Raw genomic sequence first — 20384 nt, 5'->3', positions numbered from 1 at the left:
TTTTTGAGCCTCAAATTGGAGTGTATCAGTTCTTTGCATCTTACTTATTCCTTCACAGGAGAAGTTAGATGGACTGAAAAATTGAAAGAAAACATTCATCTAGCCAGATAAAATATGCAGTACTATGCTTTCCTTTTCATTTGCGTATGGAACATAAAGTGCCCGGATGCCAAACTGTAGGACGTATTCCACTAGCTACATCTGGTTCCTGGCAGAGCCTTCATTTATAGAGTTGGCAGTACTGTGCTTATTTGGCCTGTATGCTGCTATTAGAAATCTGTCTGGTCTTTTTGTATTTTACTTTGACTCTTAGGTTGTTTTAAACTACTAGGCAAGTGAACAGGATAGCAATTCATAAAGTTGAACATGTTTCTCTTTAACTTCCTGCCTGTCTGCACAGTTCCCTTTTAGATCATTGTGAAGCTGTTGGAATGCCCTTTCTTAAATGTGAAAGGGCAGATCAGAATTCCATCATAATTAAGGCAGCATCATTATATATTCTGTATTTTAATCACCTGTGTATCACATATGGCTGTTCTTTCAGACTCCCAAGTACAAAGAAAATTGGTTAGTGTGAATACCAGTATTTACATAAAAATAAATAAGTATAAGCTGATGAGGAATAAATGTAAGATTGAAATGAGGAGAAGGTAATGTTTTAAGCTTCATATGCTAGAAGGAAGAGGTTTCTGAAAAAGAATCTTCCTCATAAAATTGCTGGAAGTTAGCTATGCTTTTGCAAAAGTACTAAGTGTCTGCAGTAGGAATTAATAGTAAGCCCTGGCCACCAGTGTTATTTTGTGTGCATTTCTTAACATAGAAAGTGTTATCAAACAAGTAAAACTCTTGCCTGGGTTGTGAGAAATTCCCTAGTTCTGTAATACTGTTTAAAAAATGCAATAAATCAGAATTCGGGAAAAACAGTGGTTAATATGTAGGAAAGAAACACTGGTTTATGCAGAAGTAGTTCACTTATCTTTGACTATGAGGTTGCTTGTTCCTTAGAATCATAGAATAATTAGGGTTGGAAAGGACCTTAAGATCATCTAGTTCCAACCCCCCTGCCATGGGCAGGGACGCCTTACGCTAAATCATATCACCCAAGGCCTCGTCCAACCTAGTCTTGAACACCGCCAGGAATGGAGCATTCACAACCTCCCTGGGCAACCTATTCCAGTGCCTCACCACCCTCGCAGTAAATAACTTCTTCCTTATATCCAATCTAAACTTCCCCTAAGTTTTAACCCGTTACCCATTGTCCTATCAGTACAGTCCCTAATGAATAGTCCATTCCCAGCATCCCTATAGCCCCCCTTCAGATACTGGAAGGCTTCTATGAGGTTATACTATTGTACCTTAGTTTGATTTAAAGCTTACTTACGGGGTAGGGGAAGCAAGAAGACAAGGAAGGGAGGATCTGAGAAAGTTGTCAAAACCTAGTTTGGGAGAGAAACAGACTTCAGCTGGAGGTTGGCACTGCCATTCTCTAGAAAAGCCATTGCAAAATTCAGTTTGGGAAAGTACTTAACAAGATAGGTTTTGTCAGATGGTGTGTAAAATGGTTAGTCACTCTTGAACTTCACTTCAGGCTTTTCCAGAGCCAGAAGGACTAAGCTAACTGGTATTAATTGTGGCTTGCTAGTTGCTGCTTGCTAATACCACAAGTTACTTGAAGTTTTATTAGGTCAGTCTGTGGAAGGCAGTTTACCCCAAGTGACAGACTTTGGGGAAATTTTATTTTACTTTGGTAAACCCATCACTACCAATGTAGATGTGTTTTGATTGATGAAGCTATATTTGGTTTTCTTCTTGCTTAAAACAAAGAGAGAACTGCGAGGTGAACAGAAGGCAAATTTTCTTTTTTACATTTTTTTCTATTTTCACTTTTTGTAGAAGTATATATTTTTGCTCGGCCACACGTTTCCTTTAAGTTAAAACATACTGAATGTTGAATGAAATTGTAAATTGCTACACTACTGACTGGATACCTATAGTAGTAAATCTGAAACCAGTGAGTGCTGAGGATCTTGGCTAGCTTCTGAGTGCCATTTATTTTTTTCCATTTCAACTTTCTTTGAGTTCATCCAACTTAGAAGGAGCAAAATTAATCTCTTAAAAGTAGTATACAAATACAGTTACCAGTCCAGCTCAGATCTGAAAGAATCATTGCACAGTGTGGTGTTTGAATACATGTTAAATTACCTTTACCACCCCCCACCCCCCCATATGTGTCCTGTGCAGAGCAGTTAATGTAGCAGTGCTGAGATCTTGGTTTGGGGAGACCAAGTTTTAAATTTTTTTAAGTGTGATGTCTCTATAAGTTATTTGTAGTTTTAAATATTTGCATGAAAGTTTAAATATTGCTTTGTTAAATTGGGATGCCTCAACACAAGTGTGTGGGGTTTCTTCCGTATTCTTCTTCTTCAGAAAGAAGACAGAAAGCTTACGGAAAGAACAGAACTTGGAGTTACCAGACTGAAGTAAAACTAAGGATAGTTACGGTGGTAGGAGATACTGTATTGGAGAGGGTATATGACTGAAAAGTTCAGTCATTCAGAATGACTTCAGGCGGCAGTAATTGCATGCGAGAGGAATTGAGATACATTTTTTTCCTTTTAAGTCTCTTATTACAACCAGAGCATTTGTGGAACCCAAGCCTGAGGTATTTTCATCGGCAAAGCCTGCTGAAGCGGTATTTTGCCACCCACCGTGGCTTCTGTTTGTGGTGGTGCAACTGTTTTTGAGGAAAAGCAGTGAGCCAGACTGGTAGTAAATTTGTGTTTCAAATAGCTGCTTGCCATTGCCTGTTAAACCTCACAGAAGGGGGTTTATCGGTTTTGCAGTTATGCTGATATAGCTCAGGATAATTATGTTCTCAGTATAACTGTGCAGTCTTTTTTGATATTTCTGAGAGAGATCTGATTATTTGTGTGGTAGCTGTGACTGATAGTGGAAAAATGTGTTCTGTTAATATTTCACTAAAAGTGTTTCTGTGTCTCACAGTCAAGTATGAGGCTCATACTTTTCATTTAATAATTTTTTTTTTTTATAGAAATTTTTAGTGATGACTGTCACAGACAGCTAAGTGTACTTGCTTCCCCATGTGAGGAAAAAAGAGAGGGGTCTTTTAATCAGTGTGTTCTGTTCTTTGCTCTTTTTGTAAAGCAGTGCTTTCTTTCCTTTTTAGAAACCTATTCATTCAGCTTATTTCTGGAAGCCCGGTTAAACAAATGAAACTATCAGTGAACCAAATAGCATAAATATGTAGTGTACGTGGTTTGTGTCATTAAGGAAGATAGTTTATTGATGCTTTGCAAGTTGCCCTTTTTTGCCTTTGTTAGTTCGTAATGTCCATGTGAGTTAGCTTCAGACAGTATTTGCCATCTGGTGTTCCCTGTGAAAGCTTCATACATGTTTTCCATGACAGGCTGGAGAGCAAGAAAGCGATGTGCAAAACTTGTTCCTCTCTCTGCATGGGAACAGTTTTGAAAATGTAAATATTTTTCTCCCACTGTAAAAGAGAACAGACAGAGTAACCCTTACCAAATGTACGTCTTGCTCAGTACTGTGTGCCATAATGCAGCAATGACAGCTCTTACATCCCTGCTTAGAGGAGGCTTCCAAGTCTTGCAGTAATGAAAAAAAATTGAAACCCCCTTGTGAATATCCATTCCAGACACTAGTCTTCCGCTTTCCCAATATTTAAAGATCTTTCTAGTTTACATAGGGAAGAAATGGAAGGACTGATAAATGCTGAATGCTCTGTTGCATTATGTGATTGTATTAAGAAGATACTCTGCCCTGAAATTGTTGGCAGTTGAACAGGGCACAGCATACAGCAGTTATAATTTTCAGATAGCTCTCAAATGATTCTGAAACTAATTCTGTAATTAAATGTTTATGATCGTGTTCTTGATTTTTAACATTATCAGCTTAAATCTTTCTCTTGCAACCCAAATCTTGGAAAACTTGAAAGGGTCCTACTGGTAAATTGGCTTAGTATTTCTCAAGAAGTGAAATGGTTGCAAGTGCATTAATTTCTGAGAAGTTTAGTTGATGTATCCAAGCTGTTCTCTTGTATCCAGGCAGTTCTCATTAAGAGGCATAAAAATCTTGCAAAATTGTGCTGTTTTTTAGAAAATATTCAGAAATAAAGCTGTTGCTACTGTGTGTTGGAAGATCTGGGATGGGGGGACTGCCCTCTTTGAAGTGATCAGGAGGGGTATTACTTGCAGAGAGGAGACTGTAGAGCTCCACCAACAGTAAAGTCATGGACACTGGGTGTTTGAAACTGACTTCTTGATGCCTGTTCAGGGTAGTATTTCTCAGCAGTTTTTGCTGCAGGTCTGATCAGCTGGGCTTTTGCCTGATATCTTCATGAGTGGTTGGTCATTCTTCCTTTCTCTAATGTGATGCCTTTTCTCTGGAGACAAGAGAGAGGCTTCCTCAGAGACTGACAGAGGTTGATGCTGGTGATTTCATGCTGTAGCTTGTCAAAGAGAAGGTTGATGGATTGTGGTGGAAGAATCTATGGTAGAGGGTGAGCTAAATGGCATGCACATATTTCACAGTATTTTTAAGAAAGTGAGAAAGAAAAGGAATCCATCTGGGAGCTGGTGGCACAGGGATTGAGCAGAGAAAGGGATTGCAAGAAGAGCCAAACCATCATGGAGAAAATGTAAGTTAAACTGATTTGCCTCTTACTGTATCTTAGCAGCAAGCACAATGCAGGATAGTTGAACACTATATGTGTAGTCTCTTCAAGAGCAAGTTAGGAAAGGTTCTCACCTTTTGCATGTTCCTCTCCTCAGTATATCCCTACTTCGTTCTCTCTACCATACGTATCTGATAGGTGTCTTAAGGTAACCACTGATTGCCTCTTCAGTAATCATGTGATCTTTATAATTTGCCAGAAGAGGCTGGTTGTCTACTTAGTTTTGTGTACTTGGTATGGAAGAACAACTGTATTTGTATACAAGGTTTCCTAATGCAGCTGAAAAATCTGTATGTTGCTACTGGTTTGAGTGCTGGGTAAATGGTAACATCTGCCTGTTAGATGCAAGTCTACTGGGGTAGACAGTAGAAACTAATGCACACTGCAGAATTCACTGGCTGTGCTGAAGGCGTAATACAGTAAAGCTACTATGACTGTATTTAGTTTGGAGAAGTAATGGTTCCAATTTTCAGAAAAAATAAGCTGCTCAGAGCTTTTGATTTCAAATGTAGTTTTGCCTACACTGAGAAAAATTTCTGAAACTTGGACAAAGATCTGTTTATGAGGTGAAGGAACAGGAACAATTCACAGTTTTTGCCAAAAAAGGATTTGTATTTTAACTGCTTTGTCTTAATAGAATGATCTTTATTTTCAACTTGTAAAATACTGATCGTGTGTTTAAAATAAAAATTGCCACATCAGCAGCTGGCTCAAGTGCTGCCTTTCAAATAAGTCTGCTTTATATAATCTTTGAAATAGCTAGTTTTTTAGTTTGTTTTTAAATCACTCCACAGTTGAACTGTGCTGATTTTATAAAAGGCTTTAAAGTGAATCTTCAGGAATTGCTTAGTGTTTCTGGGCATGTTCTGTGCATATATTTTAGTTGTGTAACAACTCTGTTTTCTCGCTTTATTATCGCATTTAAATGACAATGTGACACTTAGGATTTTATTCTTTATTTGGTAATTGGTAATCTTTCAAGCACACAGCTGCGTTATGCCTTAAAACCATGTAATGTTGTCAGGAATAGAATCGTAGAATAGTTAGGGTTGGAAAGGACCTTAAGATCACATAGCTTCAACCCCCCTGCCATGGGCAGGGACACCTCACACTAAACCATGCCACCCAAGGCTTTGTGGAACGTGGCCTTGAACACCGCCAGGGATGGAGCATTCACAACCTCCCTGGGCAACCCATTCCAGTGCCTCACCACCCTCCTTACATCCAATCTAAACTTCCCCTGTTTAAGTTTGAACCTGTTACCCATTGTCCTGTCACTACAGTCCCTAATGAAGAGTCCATTCCCAGCATCCCTATAGCCCCCCTTCAGATACTGGAAGGCTGCTATGAGGTCTCCACGCAGCCTTCTCTGCTCCAGGCTGAACAGCCCCAACTTTCTCAGCCTGTCTTCGTATGGGAGGTGCTCCAGTCCCCTGATCATCCTCGTGGCCCTTCTCTGGACTTGTTCCAACAGTTCTATGTCCTTTTTATGTTGAGGACACCAGAACTGCACACAATACTCCAAGTGAGGTCTCACAAGAGCAGAGTAGAGGGGCAGGATCACCTCCTTCGACCTGCTGGTCACGCTCCTTTTGATGCAGCCCAGGATACGGTTGGTTTTCTGGGCTGCAAGCACACACTGAAGCTGGCTCATGTTCATTTTCTCATCGACCAAAACCCCCAATTCCTTCTCTGCAGCGCTGCTCTGAATCTCTTCTCTGCCCAACCTGTAGCTGTGCCTGGGATTGCTCCAACCCAGGTGTAGGACCTTGCACTTGGCATGGTTAAACTTCATGAGGTTGGCATCAGCCCACCTCACAAGCATGTCAAGGTCCCTCTGGATGGCATTCCTTCCCTCCAGCGTATCAACCAAACCACACAGCTTGGTGTCATCTTGCTGAGGGCACACTCAATCCCACTGTAAATGTCAGTGACAAAGATGTTGAACAAGACTGGTCCCAACACCGATCCCTGAGGGACACCACTCATTACTGGTCTCCAGCTGGAGACCACTCTTTGCGTGTGGCCATCCAGCCAGTTCTTTATCCACCGAGTGGTCCATCCATCAAATTGATGTCTCTCCAATTTAGAGACAAGGATGTTGTGCAGCACAGTGTCGAACACTTTGCACAAGATGCTCTACCCCTGTCCATCAGTTCCATAGCCCCATCACAGAAGGCCACCAAATTGGTCAGGCAGGATTTCCCCTTAGTGAAGCCATGCTGGCTGTCACCAAGCACCTTGTTGTTTTTCATGTGCCTTAGCATGCCTTCTAGGAGAATCTGCGCCAAGATTTTGGCAGGCACAGAGGTGAGACTGACTGGTCTGTAAATCCCCAGGTCATCCATTTTTGCCTTCTTGAAAATGGTGGTTATATTTCCCTTTTTCCAGTCATCAGGAGCTTCACTTGACTTCCATGATTTTTCAAATATGATGAGCAGTGGCTTAGCATCTTCATTTTGCCAGCTATGGAATGGAAAGGGATTCATGGTGTAATCTTTCAACCACACAGGTTATGCCTTAAAGCTAAGTAACATTGTCAAGAATGGAAAGGGATTCATGCTGTGATTGAAGCAGTTTGTAGGTATGTTGAGGGCTATAGCCAGCTGGTGGTTGTATTCCAGCTGCTTTAGTTGATGCCTGGCTACAGCAGTGGGTGTTGCTGTAGGAAAGAATCTGACCCACCATTAGCTGACACTGGCATAATTGCTGTGCCATTCTTCTGTAAATACCATTCTTTAAATGGCATTGTCTGTTGTAGAGAAGCTAGCTATTTTTAGTGGTGATTTCTCTTTTCTATAGTGACTGATGTATTTAGACAAATAGCCTGGACCTGGGGTACATAATCCTTCTATCAGGTCTAAAGAAAAAGCTGTGTTACGCATTGGTTAGCATCAGCAAGAGAAGTTCTCAATCTTTGGTGTATCATACCAAAGACATCTGTAGGAACTTGAGCTTTCTTCCTTACACTGCAGCTTGGCTTTTGGTGGCTTACTTATTGATGTATTTCTGTTAGTAGAAATCCATTCATGGTAATGTCAGAACTGATGGTGTTATTTTAAATACAGATTTCATGATATAATTTAAGAGATATTTCTGTTCTGTGGTGCATCACTTGAGGTGAAAACCTAGATAAGTATTTAGTCTACTCATAGATGTAAGCTAGAATGACTGAATGAGTCTCTGGCCATGGATAGCAAAACATTAGACTGTATGATTTATCTTAAACTTGTACATATATTCATGTTGGTACTTTCTTAGTATAAACATATGCTGAAGGCTTCTCTGTAACAGCTGTTTGTTTTTTTTCTGAGAGAAAACAATCATGCAGTGAGTAGGATTCTGGCATTTGCAAGATAATCTCATAAGACTCTGTATCTTACATAAAGCAAACAGGATTACTGTATTCTTAAATCTACATGTGAAGGAGTCTCAGATTCAAACTGATATATATAATTAAATATATATATTTAATATATATCTTAAATATATATAACTAATATATATAATTAAATACTATATAATTAAATCTGAGAACAGTGCATCAGTGGATGTAGTAATCAGAATTCCTGACAATATATTTAAAATAGAAAAAAAAAAAAAGGAAAAAAGTATACTGTGGTAATGTCATTTAAAATCCATCAGGCTTAGGTTGATCTAGGAGAGCACTTGGTCTAAATTTCAGCATTTGTAGATACAAACTGATCATCAGGGGCTTTTTGGTATGCTTTTTTGTAAATGAGTTGCAAAAGAATATGATATAATTGGTTTTAGGTAAAGAAAATACTGAGCTTAAAAGAATGCTCAGAGGGGTGTTTTTCCAAGTGTCAGCCATCCCTGAGCTTCTAAAATGTCTGACAGAACATGTTGAACTTTCAGCAATCACAGAGCTGTATGAAAAATACGTTTTGAAATCCTGATGTTCCTAATACCTGTTTTAGTTATTACTAATGTAAAAGGTTTAATCATAACTGAATTTTATCATAGGTCTTGTTGAAATGGGAACACTTGCTTATTCCTCATCATGCAACTCTCTGGATTGCTGGTGTCTTCACTGATCTTGTAGAATTTTTAGCAGACGTGGCTATTTTTCTGTGTATGCCCTTCCTAGGTTTCTTTTAAGTCCAGACCTTTGAGTCTCCATTAGGAAACTTTGTTTTGAAAAAAATACCAAATTACACTGTTTTACTTTAGTAATTCACAAGAGTTTGGTTTTTTTTTTTAATGCCTTACAGACTTAATTACATTTATTTGGTGGGGTTAGGGAGTGTGTTATCATAAACTTCTTGGGAATCAAGGAAGAATGGTAATCCACATACTTAACACCATCAGAGAGCTTGGACAGATTTGTGGCATCTGACTTGGTTTTATAGGAAGTCTTCTGTTTCTGTAAAATCCAGCTGTCTGTTTCTTCTGGTTTCCATTCCTTTTGTTGGATAGAAATTGTAATTTTCTTCTTCTAACTCCTTGATTTCCCTTGGATCCTCTCTGAAGAACTGCCAGGCACCTGTTCCTTTGATACCAGTGCTTTTTTAGATGAAAGGTTATGCCCTGCAATTGGGCAGTTTCATACTTCAGAAGTTTTGGGTCTCCATCATCTAGCTGCAGTGACTTAATTTGGTTATCGAAGGATGGGTAATATAAGGATGTCCTTCTGTTCTGACACTTAAGTGAGAGACAGTTTCTCAAGTTTGCCCTTTGCTCAGAGAGGCTGTAGTGTTGAGATCTTCTCTATCTTCCTTTGACAGCACTGTTTAACTGTTCCGTATGTTCTTTGAATACCTGGTTGGTTTAATTGATATTGATTAAATGTTTGCTCTTCTTACAATGATGAGGTCTCTTGAGTAAGAACATAGTACAGCAATAGAGAATCAGGCCAAAGGTGGATCTGGGTAGTCCAGTACCTTTTTTTTTGATAGGGGACATTAATAGATGTTCTTAGAAAATAAGAATGGGGAAAGAAGGTAGTGATGTGATATTTCCCCAGAATACTTTCCTGGTATCCTTTTTTCCTGTGTTCCCATGTATCTTGTAAGAAAACTGAATGTCAGAGAATCCCAGAATGGTTAGTGTTGTAAGAGACCTCTGAAGTCATCCTGTTCAAGCCCCCTACTCAGGTAGAGTCATCTACAGCAGGCTGCCCAGGACCATGTCCAGGTGGCTTTTGTGTATCTCCACAAGCGGAGAGTCCACAACCCCTCTTGGGCAACCTGCAAAATAAATTAATTTTATAATGATACATTTGTTAAGCTAAAGAAGTTGTAGGCTACCCATTTTTGGACAGGCTTCCCAAGACATCAGTGTGATCATAAGTCTTGAGAGAAAAAGGTGTGCAAGTAAGTATTTTCTGGAGTGTTAAAATAATGGATTGCTTTAAATAGTTAAATAACTATTATTTTAAGGTTAAAATAATGGAGCCCAAGTAGTAGACTATAAAAACTATCTGAAGTTTTTAATTTGAACTTTCATTCAGATCTAATTTATAATATTATAGTGTAACTATAGGTACAATGAGCCATAAATACTGTTACATGTTCAGCATAATAAAATTGCTGAGGATTTCATGAGACATGTAATCTAAATTAGTAAGTTGTTGTGTCCATCAAAGCAGCTCCTCATGTAAAATGCTGCATCATGAGTTGTTTGATTTGTTCTTATATTCTGCAATTAATATTTTTTTAACCAGTGTTCTTGGATCCTTTTCAGGGTTCAGCTGATCCTTTAAACAGTGCATTCCACCTGACGTACAACATGGTATTGAACTTGCTTCGAGTAGAGGAAATTAACCCTGAATACATGTTAGAAAAATCCTTCTATCAGTTCCAGCATTACAGAACTATTCCAGAAATAGTAGAAAGTAAGTATTACTGTATGTTGTACTCAGGAGAGTCAGTATAAAAGATGCTGCACTGTGAGATTGGGTAATTACGTTTCATTACACTTGTAAGAGTTTATACCTGTGTAGTACTTGTTTACTCTGCCAACAGTAGCCACTGCACCATTTGCTGTCATGTTACAGTTTCAGGAAGAGTAATTTCCTCTTGTTCTTAAGACCTATATTGATATGCACTGTCAACCTATGCAGAGAGCTTTCCTCTCTGAGTCAGGCAATAGTGTTTGTCACATTGCTGAACTGTAGGACAGAAAGAAGGAAAAACAATTTAAAAATTCTTGTGGCTTGCTGGAGGTGCCAAGAAGAGAAGTCTTATTCATTTTTGATGTGCAGAACTTAGCTAAAAGAAACATAATTTTAGTATCTCATTACAATTTCTAAAAAGAACTCAGGCACACTGTTCAGTAGGAAAAAACGTGTAATTAAAATACAAAGCAAAATTGAGAGAGTACTGAGAATATTTTCACTCCACTGAGTAACTTGAGCCTTGATCTTTAGATAGCCTGTTTCCATGAGCCAAAGTTCATTTCTAAAGATTTCTGCCAGTGTTTGAGGGTGGGGCTTCTTTCAGAACTTAACCCAGAAGGACCTTAAGAACACAAGAGGTAACTACTTCCTCTGCCATTGGTGAATGAGCTGTTTATCTGTTCATTAATTGAATGTTAAAAGAGATTGTGTACATGTGCATGTAGCTTGGATAGACATTCAGAGAGGGAGTTTTGATTTCCCTTTGCAGTTTTTGTTAGTTTGCAGGTGCAGAGTTAAGACAGTAATAGTCAAATATAGTATGTATTTCCTGAGAACCTCCCTGATTCAATTGGCATGCCTGTATCTCCATTCTGGCATTCTAATTCTGCTACTTAAATAGAGAAATGGAGCTAGAGAAAATTCTTCATATTTCTTGAACATATTTTGTTTAGACACCAAACTGGGCATTAGAATGTTATAATCACATCAGCTGCAATTAAAAACATGAAGATGTTTAAAACAAGGAGGATATTACGTCATGAGTGTGGATTGCTAGGTTTTTTTCTTCAAAAAGTTGGTAGCTAAAAATAGGGAACAATTCCATGTTAAGTCCCAATGAAGTGGGATTTCTGAGTCACTGATACGCATTCAAATAGCATTCAAGAGGGTGAGTTGGTAGAGAGGAGAAAGATCTTTATGATGAGTCCTTTCTTTATGTTTACTAGTGGTGTTACCACTGTGAGAGATTAAGCATATTTGCAGTAGAAACTGATTCATCTAAAGAAGGTGTGAAATGTTGGAGGAAGAAAATACTGATTTCCAGATGATGAAATCAGACTCTAGATCAGCTTAGGAAGAGCTTCTTCTAACAACTTCCCTCTTGTTGGAAGGCATCTTGTTAGAAGATGCCTTTGAGCAATCTTGTTTTCATAGGAGGAGGTAGAAGAGTGCTAGTGGGCAGTGAATACCCTCCTACAATAATTGGAAGTGTTTTGTGGGACTTGTGTGGAACCCTGAATTAGTCATTCTTGGACAGTTGGGGGTCTAGCCTTCTTTCTTTTCTCAAACTTGTTTATTTAAAAGAAAAAAAATACTATTAGGATTTAATTTTCTATAAATAAAATTCAGTGGACATATTTATAGATACCTAGCTTTCCAGAGAATAGATTATTGTAAATAGAAAATGAGTACCAAAAATGATGACAAAATTCTAGTTATATAGACCTGGAAGTGAAACATTGATTTCTAAATCTGTGAAGTTATTGTTTCCATGAGATTTTACTTTTTATTGTAGGAGTGACTAAGTTAGAAAGACAATACAACAAAATACTCATTCCCAATGAAGAAAATGTGGTCATATACTACAAAATCCGACAGCAGCTTGCAAAAATGAGTAAAGAGATTGAACAATATGTTCACAAACCAAAGTATTGCCTGCCATTTCTACAGCCAGGAAGACTGGTAAAGGTGATTTGATTTATTTATTTTTTTTTGTGTGTGTTTTGGTTTTGTTTCACATCTTTACCAATCCATGAAATTTTCAGGTTTTGTTTGTGTCTGCCAGTTTATCATCTTGAAAAACTGTGTGTATCACACTAAGCAACAGTTTTTATTTCATTATAATTCTTTGTTAACATTCATCAGTAAATTAAAAAAAAAAAAACATCCAAACACCTGTTTTCATGATTAATCGTAGAATATTTAGGGTTGGAAAGGACCTTAAGATCATCAAGTTCCAACCCCCCTGCCATGGGCAGGGACACCTAACACTAGACTACGTCACCCACAATAATAACAGTCCATGACTGCTGTTACAAATGTCAGAAATACAAAAAGATGGGCTTGCTGGGATGTGATTATCCATGGGTTACGTTATAACATCTTGTAATATTTTCAGGTGAAATGCGAAGATGATAACGTTGGATGGGGAGTGGTTGTTAATTTCTCTAAGAAATCGAATGCTAAGGTAAAACATACATTCTCTCTGTTAGAAAAACATATACATTACTGCTTTTTCTGAAAATACAATAAAACTCCTATGTTCTATGTAGTTTCCAAAGGCAAAAAAAAAAATTTCACCCCAAATTTACTAAAATCTTAGGCCTTCCTGAAGTGAGAATATAAAGAAAAATGCTCTGGAAATTGGGACAAACCCCAAGTCCTGTGATTATTTTTTAACTTTTGGCATATTTATGAAGCAAATGTTTTGTGCCTGGGGTAAGTAGTTCAGAAGTGCACATGGCACTAAACTGTTTAGTTTCTTTCTGATACTTCCCCAACAGCTGTACACTTAAGCCCTTCATGGGAAAGATAGCATGTTATCTACTCTCAGAAAATGTATAGAAGTTGTATGTGAGGGCTGAAACCACAGGGATACTGACATTTGGCTCTATGTAGAAGGTTATCTTCAACTGAGGAGTTATATCTTGAGTCTTAAGTTAGTGCCTGAGCTATGGGATTGCTTGTCCCTTGAGATGCTGTTGTAGAGTTGAGGGTTGAGAAGTTAAAAAGAGAGCAAAACAATAGAAATCAATTTGGGGAAATGTGGAAGAAAATGCAGAGGGCAGTGATGCAACAGAAGCCAGATTTGGGTTTCCTTCCAAATACCCATTTTTATAGTTTGTCTGTGCATAACCCCGGAGATGATGTTTTGGGCTCACTTTCAGAAATGTTTTGACAGGCTACTCTGCTGTGTAAATTAAAACCTAAGTTTAAAGTGTATTTTTCTGTGGTAGCGTTTGTTCTGTAAATTTGGCAGAAGACCATTGGCATTAATTGCTCGGTGAAAATGAGAAGTTGTCTTTGTCAGGTTCTGGTGGTGTCTATACATTGTGGCACCTTTTGGTGCTTTTCTAATATATATTCAGTAAAGAGAAAATGAAAAAAATGTGTGCATCCAGAACTTACTAAGAAAGATTCTGTTTTGGTTTTCCATCTTCCTTTTGAAAGTCACTTTTATTTTTCAAGTTAGAAAACTAGACTTACTGCTGTTGCTTAAACTTTTGCTTCTAGACTGCCTTTTTTTTTGTAGAGCCATATGAGCAGTAACGCAGATTCACCTCTCACCCAAGCCTTCTGTATGAAACTGCCAACCTCTGTGTCACTGGAGGCATTTCTTCTGTGTCATATTTTACTCACATAGACATTTGCCATCTCTGTCTGGCCCGTCTTACTGTTGTATAAAGCCTTTAGGTTTGAATGTTAGCTTTGAAATGATGGTCTGTTCTGCAGGAGATGGCTCTGGCTCCAGCAGAACTTTTTTCATTATGTCGTTCTAGCAGCTGGGTTGAATTTTTCCTTCCAATTTCTGTGGAAAGAATGAGAATAGGTGCTGAAAATTATGGAACAGGCTCAAAGCTATGTGACTTTTAGAAACAGTATGAAAGACTAGTTTTTATAAGCAGAGGCAAAACAAATGGCTTAAAGAAGCTGCAACTTTTACCCGTTTTAATGTGTTTATTCAGTGTGTTTTTGTCCTGGCCTACAGGTGCATTTCCCCATTACTGTTTAATGTAGTAGTATATTTAGTTAATATTGGAAATACGTCACTATCATGTCATGTCTTTAAACCTTAATCCACTTCTAAACTGGGACAGATCTTTGGACTTGCTTTCAGAAATGATGTTGAATTTCATCTATTACTAGTTTTTCTTTAATTGCAAATTTTTCTTCACTGTATCATAGTTTCTGATGAAGTCCTTTTTCTAGTGAGGAATATATGTAATTAAGATTGACAGCATTGCAGTATGCCTGTATTTCACTGAGTGATTCTCTTTGTTCATTGCAATGTGAAAGCAAAAGCATGAGTCAATGTCAGTTATGTGCCTTGTTAATGATATTTAGATGTTTTTGCGGCATAATTTCACAATGCAGTGTTCCACAGTTGTGAATGCAAATAGCAGTTTATTCTGAATGACACTACACTGAAATTTATTTCAAGCTGTGATGCTTACTATGTATTGCACATTATAGTAGACTGCTGAGTAACTATTTTTGAGTAAGAAATTTTATTTCCACTAGATTGTCCCAGCAGTATACTAGTTTTATTCTTGTGCTGCGTATAGTTCATGTTGTCATCTGGTCCTTGGTTCTAGACATTTTTGTCTGTTCACAGTTATTGATACTAAAATTCAAGATGCTGCAATTTGGTCTTCCCTATTTGGATTGTTATAATCCTTGTATATTAATTTTATGTACTTACCTGTTCATGTTTATTTATAATGTTTACTGCATAAACATCATTTTTAGTGCTGTGTCATGGTCATAGAGTTTTCAGTGGGCCCATTTGTACTGATCTGGGAATCTGAATTTATCTGCCACATTTCTGGATTTGCTGATGTGATCAGCTGTCCTACCTGGTTTTATTTTCAGGTACATGAAGTAATAGATGATACAGGGCAAATCTAAAATCCTTGGAAGGCACCCAGTCATGCAGTATTCTGCAAAGGAGGACAGAATGTGACCCTTGAAGCGTGTGAATCAATGCAGAATAAATCAAAGGAATCATTCAAAGTTGATATGATAGAGATGTCTGTGACTAACAAATTTTTACTGGGTGTCCTAGCCTCCTTTTACTCTTGCATATAAAAATATGCCAGTACCTAAAATACTGTAGGAAACCTATTGAAGGGAACAATACGTATTCAAAAAGCAGTTCTAGATTAAGTCACGTCTGGTCAGCATTATCTAAAAGCCATTGGTATATGTAAACTTACAATATTAGTAATTAACAGCAAATGTTAATGACATTCTCTTGCTTTATTAATGGGCTTACAATACAGTTACTGATAAAAAGCTTTTTCCCCTAGTAATTCTCTAGACATTCCCAATGCTAGTATTTTCTGTAGCATGTATGCGCAGCTGTAAGTTTCGTCTCCTCTTCATTTAAGTCAGCATTAAGCTTTCCATGGCTTTGTCTGGACACTGATTTGGTACACGTGGATATTATTTTAAAGTTCCAATTCGGAGATCAGCAAGGGTGCTGTGCATTGCTGTGAGTGCTTTCTGCAAATGTGGCATTGAACTCAGAGAAACAGCTTCTTCCTCAGCAAGTAACTGCATTTCTGGAAGAAGTTACATGTCTTGTAGAACAGGATAGCCCTGTTTTTCTGTTCAGTTTACTATGGCAGTTTCAGTACTTCTGAGAATCTTGTAGAAATGCTAGCTGGCTCCACCCTGCTTTACATGCAGTGAAAAAAAAACCAGTATGAGGCAGATTTGTAATGAAAAACACTGCCCAGTAAAACCAAACTGAATTAACACAGGATTTTGAAAAGACTCTCATCTGTATCTGGAAACAGGGAAGCTTTCACATACTATTTTATAAGATGAGGTCTGCCTTCAGTGTTGGGCCTGTAAGTTACTCAATCTCATAAAAATATTTGCTTGTTGTAGGAGTGTATTTGAGCAACCTTAGCACATACTAATCTAGTCAAATAAGTAACATCAATTTTTTTAAAAGCAGTGTATAAGAAAGGATATGGCTTTGTGAACAGTAGTCTTTAAGCACCACATTTGTGTTCTTTAAATGAAGTTCAGATGTTACATGTGGAGTTTGGGCCGTATAAAGATTTGGTCTGCAAGATGCAGCTTCATCTGCAGATACAAGCTGTAATGCTTGAGAGCTTTTCTGGAGGTTTTTATTTTGGTGAAAAACTGAATGTGAAAACCTGCAAATGGAACAGATACCCCAAATTGTGCTTCTTTTAAAAAAAAAAAAAGGTACTTTTTTTCAAGGTTTTCTCTGTGAGGGATCTTTCAAACAATACTAATTCAGTAGTTTTTAGAACATACTGCATCACTGAGCTGATACTCTGTGACGAGCACTAGCTCATTTCATACCTTTAATATTGAATAAGTCATGCTTTTTCCTTAAGTTCTTTCTGGTATTTTAGAATAACTGATAATAGATCTGTTTTTTCTGCATCCTCAACAGCCAAATTCTGCTGAATTGGACTCGTTATATGTAGTTGAAGTGCTACTGTACTGCAGTAAAGACAGTTTGAAAAATTCTACTATTGAGTCCGCAAAGCCAATCAGCCTTGATGAGAAAGGAGAGATGCAGGTTTGTTACACATATTTATTCTCAACAGTTTCTTGTAAATGTTCTCAAACATTCTGTTTCCAAAGCATTTTCAAACTCTGGTGAAAGAGGGGTTGATGTATTACGGAAGAGAAAGGAGCTGTACGACTGACTCTGCTTTCTTAAACAGTTGCTCATCTCACTGAAGAAGTAACTTGCCAGTGTGAACGAAATACTTGAGTGGGTTTGTTAACCTATAAGAAGTGCTTTGAAAAGTGTTTGTTGTGTGTTACATATTTCAAATCAGTACATAAAAAAGACAATAGCAGTACTGTAAATAAAGCTACAAAAATTACCTATGTATGTGATAAAATCTGCAGATAACCAGGTGTTTATAAACTGTTTTTTTTCTTGCATGCTTGTGCAAGATTTTGTGGGTAGTGTGCATTTGTTCTACTAGAACTGAGAATTTAGTTAGAATTTTTGTAATCTTTTACTAATAAATTTATTGATGCTGTTTGGCAGATACTTTTCTTAGCATTATCTTCTGCCTCTAGGAACAGAATTATTTTTTTCACCTATTTCTCTCTTTCAGACCCCTTCTGCTCTGTGAGCCTATCTCATTCTAAAATCAAATTGTTTTTTTTAGTGAAAGCACTGCATTATTTAAATTGAAACCCTATTTCAGATCAGAGACAGTTTTTTAATTTTTCTTTGTCTTTTTTCTCTTTTTTTCTTTTTTTCCCTGTTTTTCACAAAGTCAGCTTAAAGCTTGAGACACAGTATTGAATCTTCATGGTATCTTCATGGTTTGATACTTACGTATATGTATTTGCTGATTTGATGTTCTCCATTGGTAGCATTCATAGTTAAGTATATAACAATAACTTTGTCTGGTTTGGATTCTAAGAGGTATTCCTGTAGATAGGAGACAAGGTATTAGAGAAACTGATTTTTTTTTTTTTTTTTTTTTTCCCCACTTGTAGCCTCTCTCTTGATTTAACTGAATACAGAATTTTCCCATTTGGACAAACTCACTTTTCTTCTTTGTAATACCTCAGGTTTTGTTTTCCTTCACAAAGTTGTGCTATGTAACAGTAATAATAAATGACATTTTTTTATTGATGCATCAGTTACTGCCTTCTCTTTTACAGGTTGTTCCTATTTTGGTACATCTTGTTGCAGCTATCAGCAGTGTCCGACTTTACATACCGAAAGACCTGCGGCCTGTTGACAACAGACAAAGTGTGCTAAAGTCTATAAAAGTAAGTTCCACTAAGCTGTGTACGGTCTCTGTGCTGATTAGTAAGGTACTCTTGGACCCAAGACAAATTGTTCCAAAGAAATTTGTCTAAAGCTTGTCACATTTTCACCCTTATTTTTTTTATAGGGCTTGGAAGCCACCATGTATGTCACTTGTTTCCTCTGGTCAACAGTCATTTTAAATTGATTTTGAAAACTGCTGGAAGATCACATAACAAACTTATACCACTTCCTTCTGTGTCTCTGTAGTTGTGCCAGCTGATTTGTAAGAGTGTAGCTTATTTCTGTTCCTAATTCTAGAAAAAAAAGTACCTTTTTCCTTCCAGGAAGTACAGAAGCGATTTCCCGATGGAGTTCCATTACTAGACCCTATTGATGACATGGGCATCAAAGATCAAGGACTGAAAAAAATAATCCAAAAAGTAGAGGCATTTGAGCATAGGATGTATTCACATCCTCTTCACAATGATCCCAACTTGGAAACCATATACAAACTTTGTGAAAAAAAAGCACAGGTAAAAATATAAAACAGAACCCTCTATCTATATTTAGCTGAAGAGAGAGAAACCAGTACTTCCCTTCTTACTTGTTTTTTTTTTTTCCTTTTTTTATTTGCAAAGCTCAAATAATCCTTTTTTAATGAAGAAGAGCAAATAATCCTTTTAAAATTAACAAACCCAAATAATCCTTTTTAACTACAGTAAAATAAATTAATCTCACTAACAAACTGGCTGAGTCAGTGGTATGCCCATGATTAACACATCTGAAAATAAAACTCTTCAGAAAAGGTCGTCAGGGATTAGGTTACAGAGGTGCCACTCTAGTCTTTTTCACTAAATAGGTCTAGCACAGTGTAGGTCAGGTCTTCACAGGTAGTTGAAACTGAACATTTTTATTATGCCTGTACAGAGCTAAGCTGAATTGATGAGGCTTACTGGCTTGGGGAAGTGTACCATACTAATCACTAATCATGGTGCTGCTGCTTCCTGAGCCAACTCCCACACTGGAAGCAATGCAGTTATTTACTTTGTACAGAATTGAACCTTGCTAAACTGAAACTGGTTGTGCAGAAAAACAGCTGTAATGTTTTTATGCTGCTCTAGATAACAGGTTCTCCAGGAGTCACTTCACAGAAGCGAGGTGGTTCTGGTGTGGGCAGCACAAAAGTTGCATGTGGTAAGACCTGATGGACCAAGCAGTGTTCTGCATAGGTGTCTGCACTGTACAGCCAGCTGTGAGAACGTTGACAGTGACTGTGACAAACAAGATGACACTGAAGAAGCTCTAATAGCTGGAAATAATACCTTTTGTTTGCATTTGATTGGACCATTGATTAGCTCAGATTTAGTACAGATTTTTTTTTTTTTTTTAATTTGTTTTGAATTTCCAAATCTCCATCTCAGTGGAGTTGGATAAGTCACTGTCAACTACTATGTTGATATTCTGTCATGCTGAGGCCCTGATATAAATGACACAATTTCTTTAGAACAGTTGTGTTTATTAAACCAGGATCATGTTATTTCTCTCCGCCCCCCTCTTCCCTCTCTTCTCTCTCTCTTCCTCCCGTCTCCCTTTTCCCCCAGATTGCTGTAGATATCAAAGCAGCAAGACGAGAACTGAAAAAAGCTAGAACCGTCTTACAAATGGATGAACTCAAATGCCGCAAGCGTGTTTTGAGAAGGCTGGGGTTTGCCACATCCTCAGATGTTATTGAGATGAAAGGGCGGGTTGCTTGTGAAATCAGCAGGTAATTGTTTCTGTGTGATTATTGTCATGAATACACATTTTACTGTTCTTGATGAAATTAGTATGCCATGTTTATATTTCTAAGTTCAGAAACCACTGAAAGAAAGATTGATCAGAGACTGTGACTTGTGTCATAAAGGGAATATGCTGATTGAAAGCATAAAGATGGCAACATAAGGGCAAACTACAATATCAAGTGGGGAAGCTGAATCAGAATTTTACCGACTTCCTGACTTTCAGGAACTGTTTGCTGACAAGTTACAGTTCTCCTTGTAAAA

General features: G+C 37.6%; 1 protein-coding gene across 6 annotated transcripts in view; it reads left to right on the top strand.

Annotated features, from left to right (window-relative positions):
- MTREX (Mtr4 exosome RNA helicase) overlaps positions 1–20384 on the top strand; it is a 45414-nt gene that overhangs the window by 17033 nt on the left and 7997 nt on the right. For 2 of the 6 annotated variants that reach the window (XM_062604299.1, XM_062604298.1), the window contains exons 16-22: positions 10421–10571; positions 12370–12542; positions 12973–13041; positions 17011–17139; positions 18252–18362; positions 18687–18875; positions 19944–20107. In XM_062604299.1, coding sequence (XP_062460283.1) covers positions 10421–10571; positions 12370–12542; positions 12973–13041; positions 17011–17139; positions 18252–18362; positions 18687–18875; positions 19944–20107 — 986 coding nt within the window. Of the gene's footprint in view, positions 1–10420; positions 10572–12369; positions 12543–12972; positions 13042–17010; positions 17140–18251; positions 18363–18686; positions 18876–19463; positions 19537–19943; positions 20108–20384 lie in introns of all 6 variants that reach the window. The other 4 variants (XR_009961888.1, XM_062604300.1, XM_062604302.1 and 1 more) reach the window with 4 other exon arrangements.

Source organism: Pezoporus occidentalis, unplaced genomic scaffold (assembly GCF_034315485.1).
Source record: "Pezoporus occidentalis ecotype Australia unplaced genomic scaffold, CSIRO_AGI_Poc_V1 ctg85, whole genome shotgun sequence".
Classification (NCBI taxonomy): Eukaryota; Metazoa; Chordata; class Aves; order Psittaciformes; family Psittacidae; genus Pezoporus; species Pezoporus occidentalis.
Note: the sequence above shows the minus strand (reverse complement) of the source record. Positions and strands in the feature narration are given on the sequence as shown.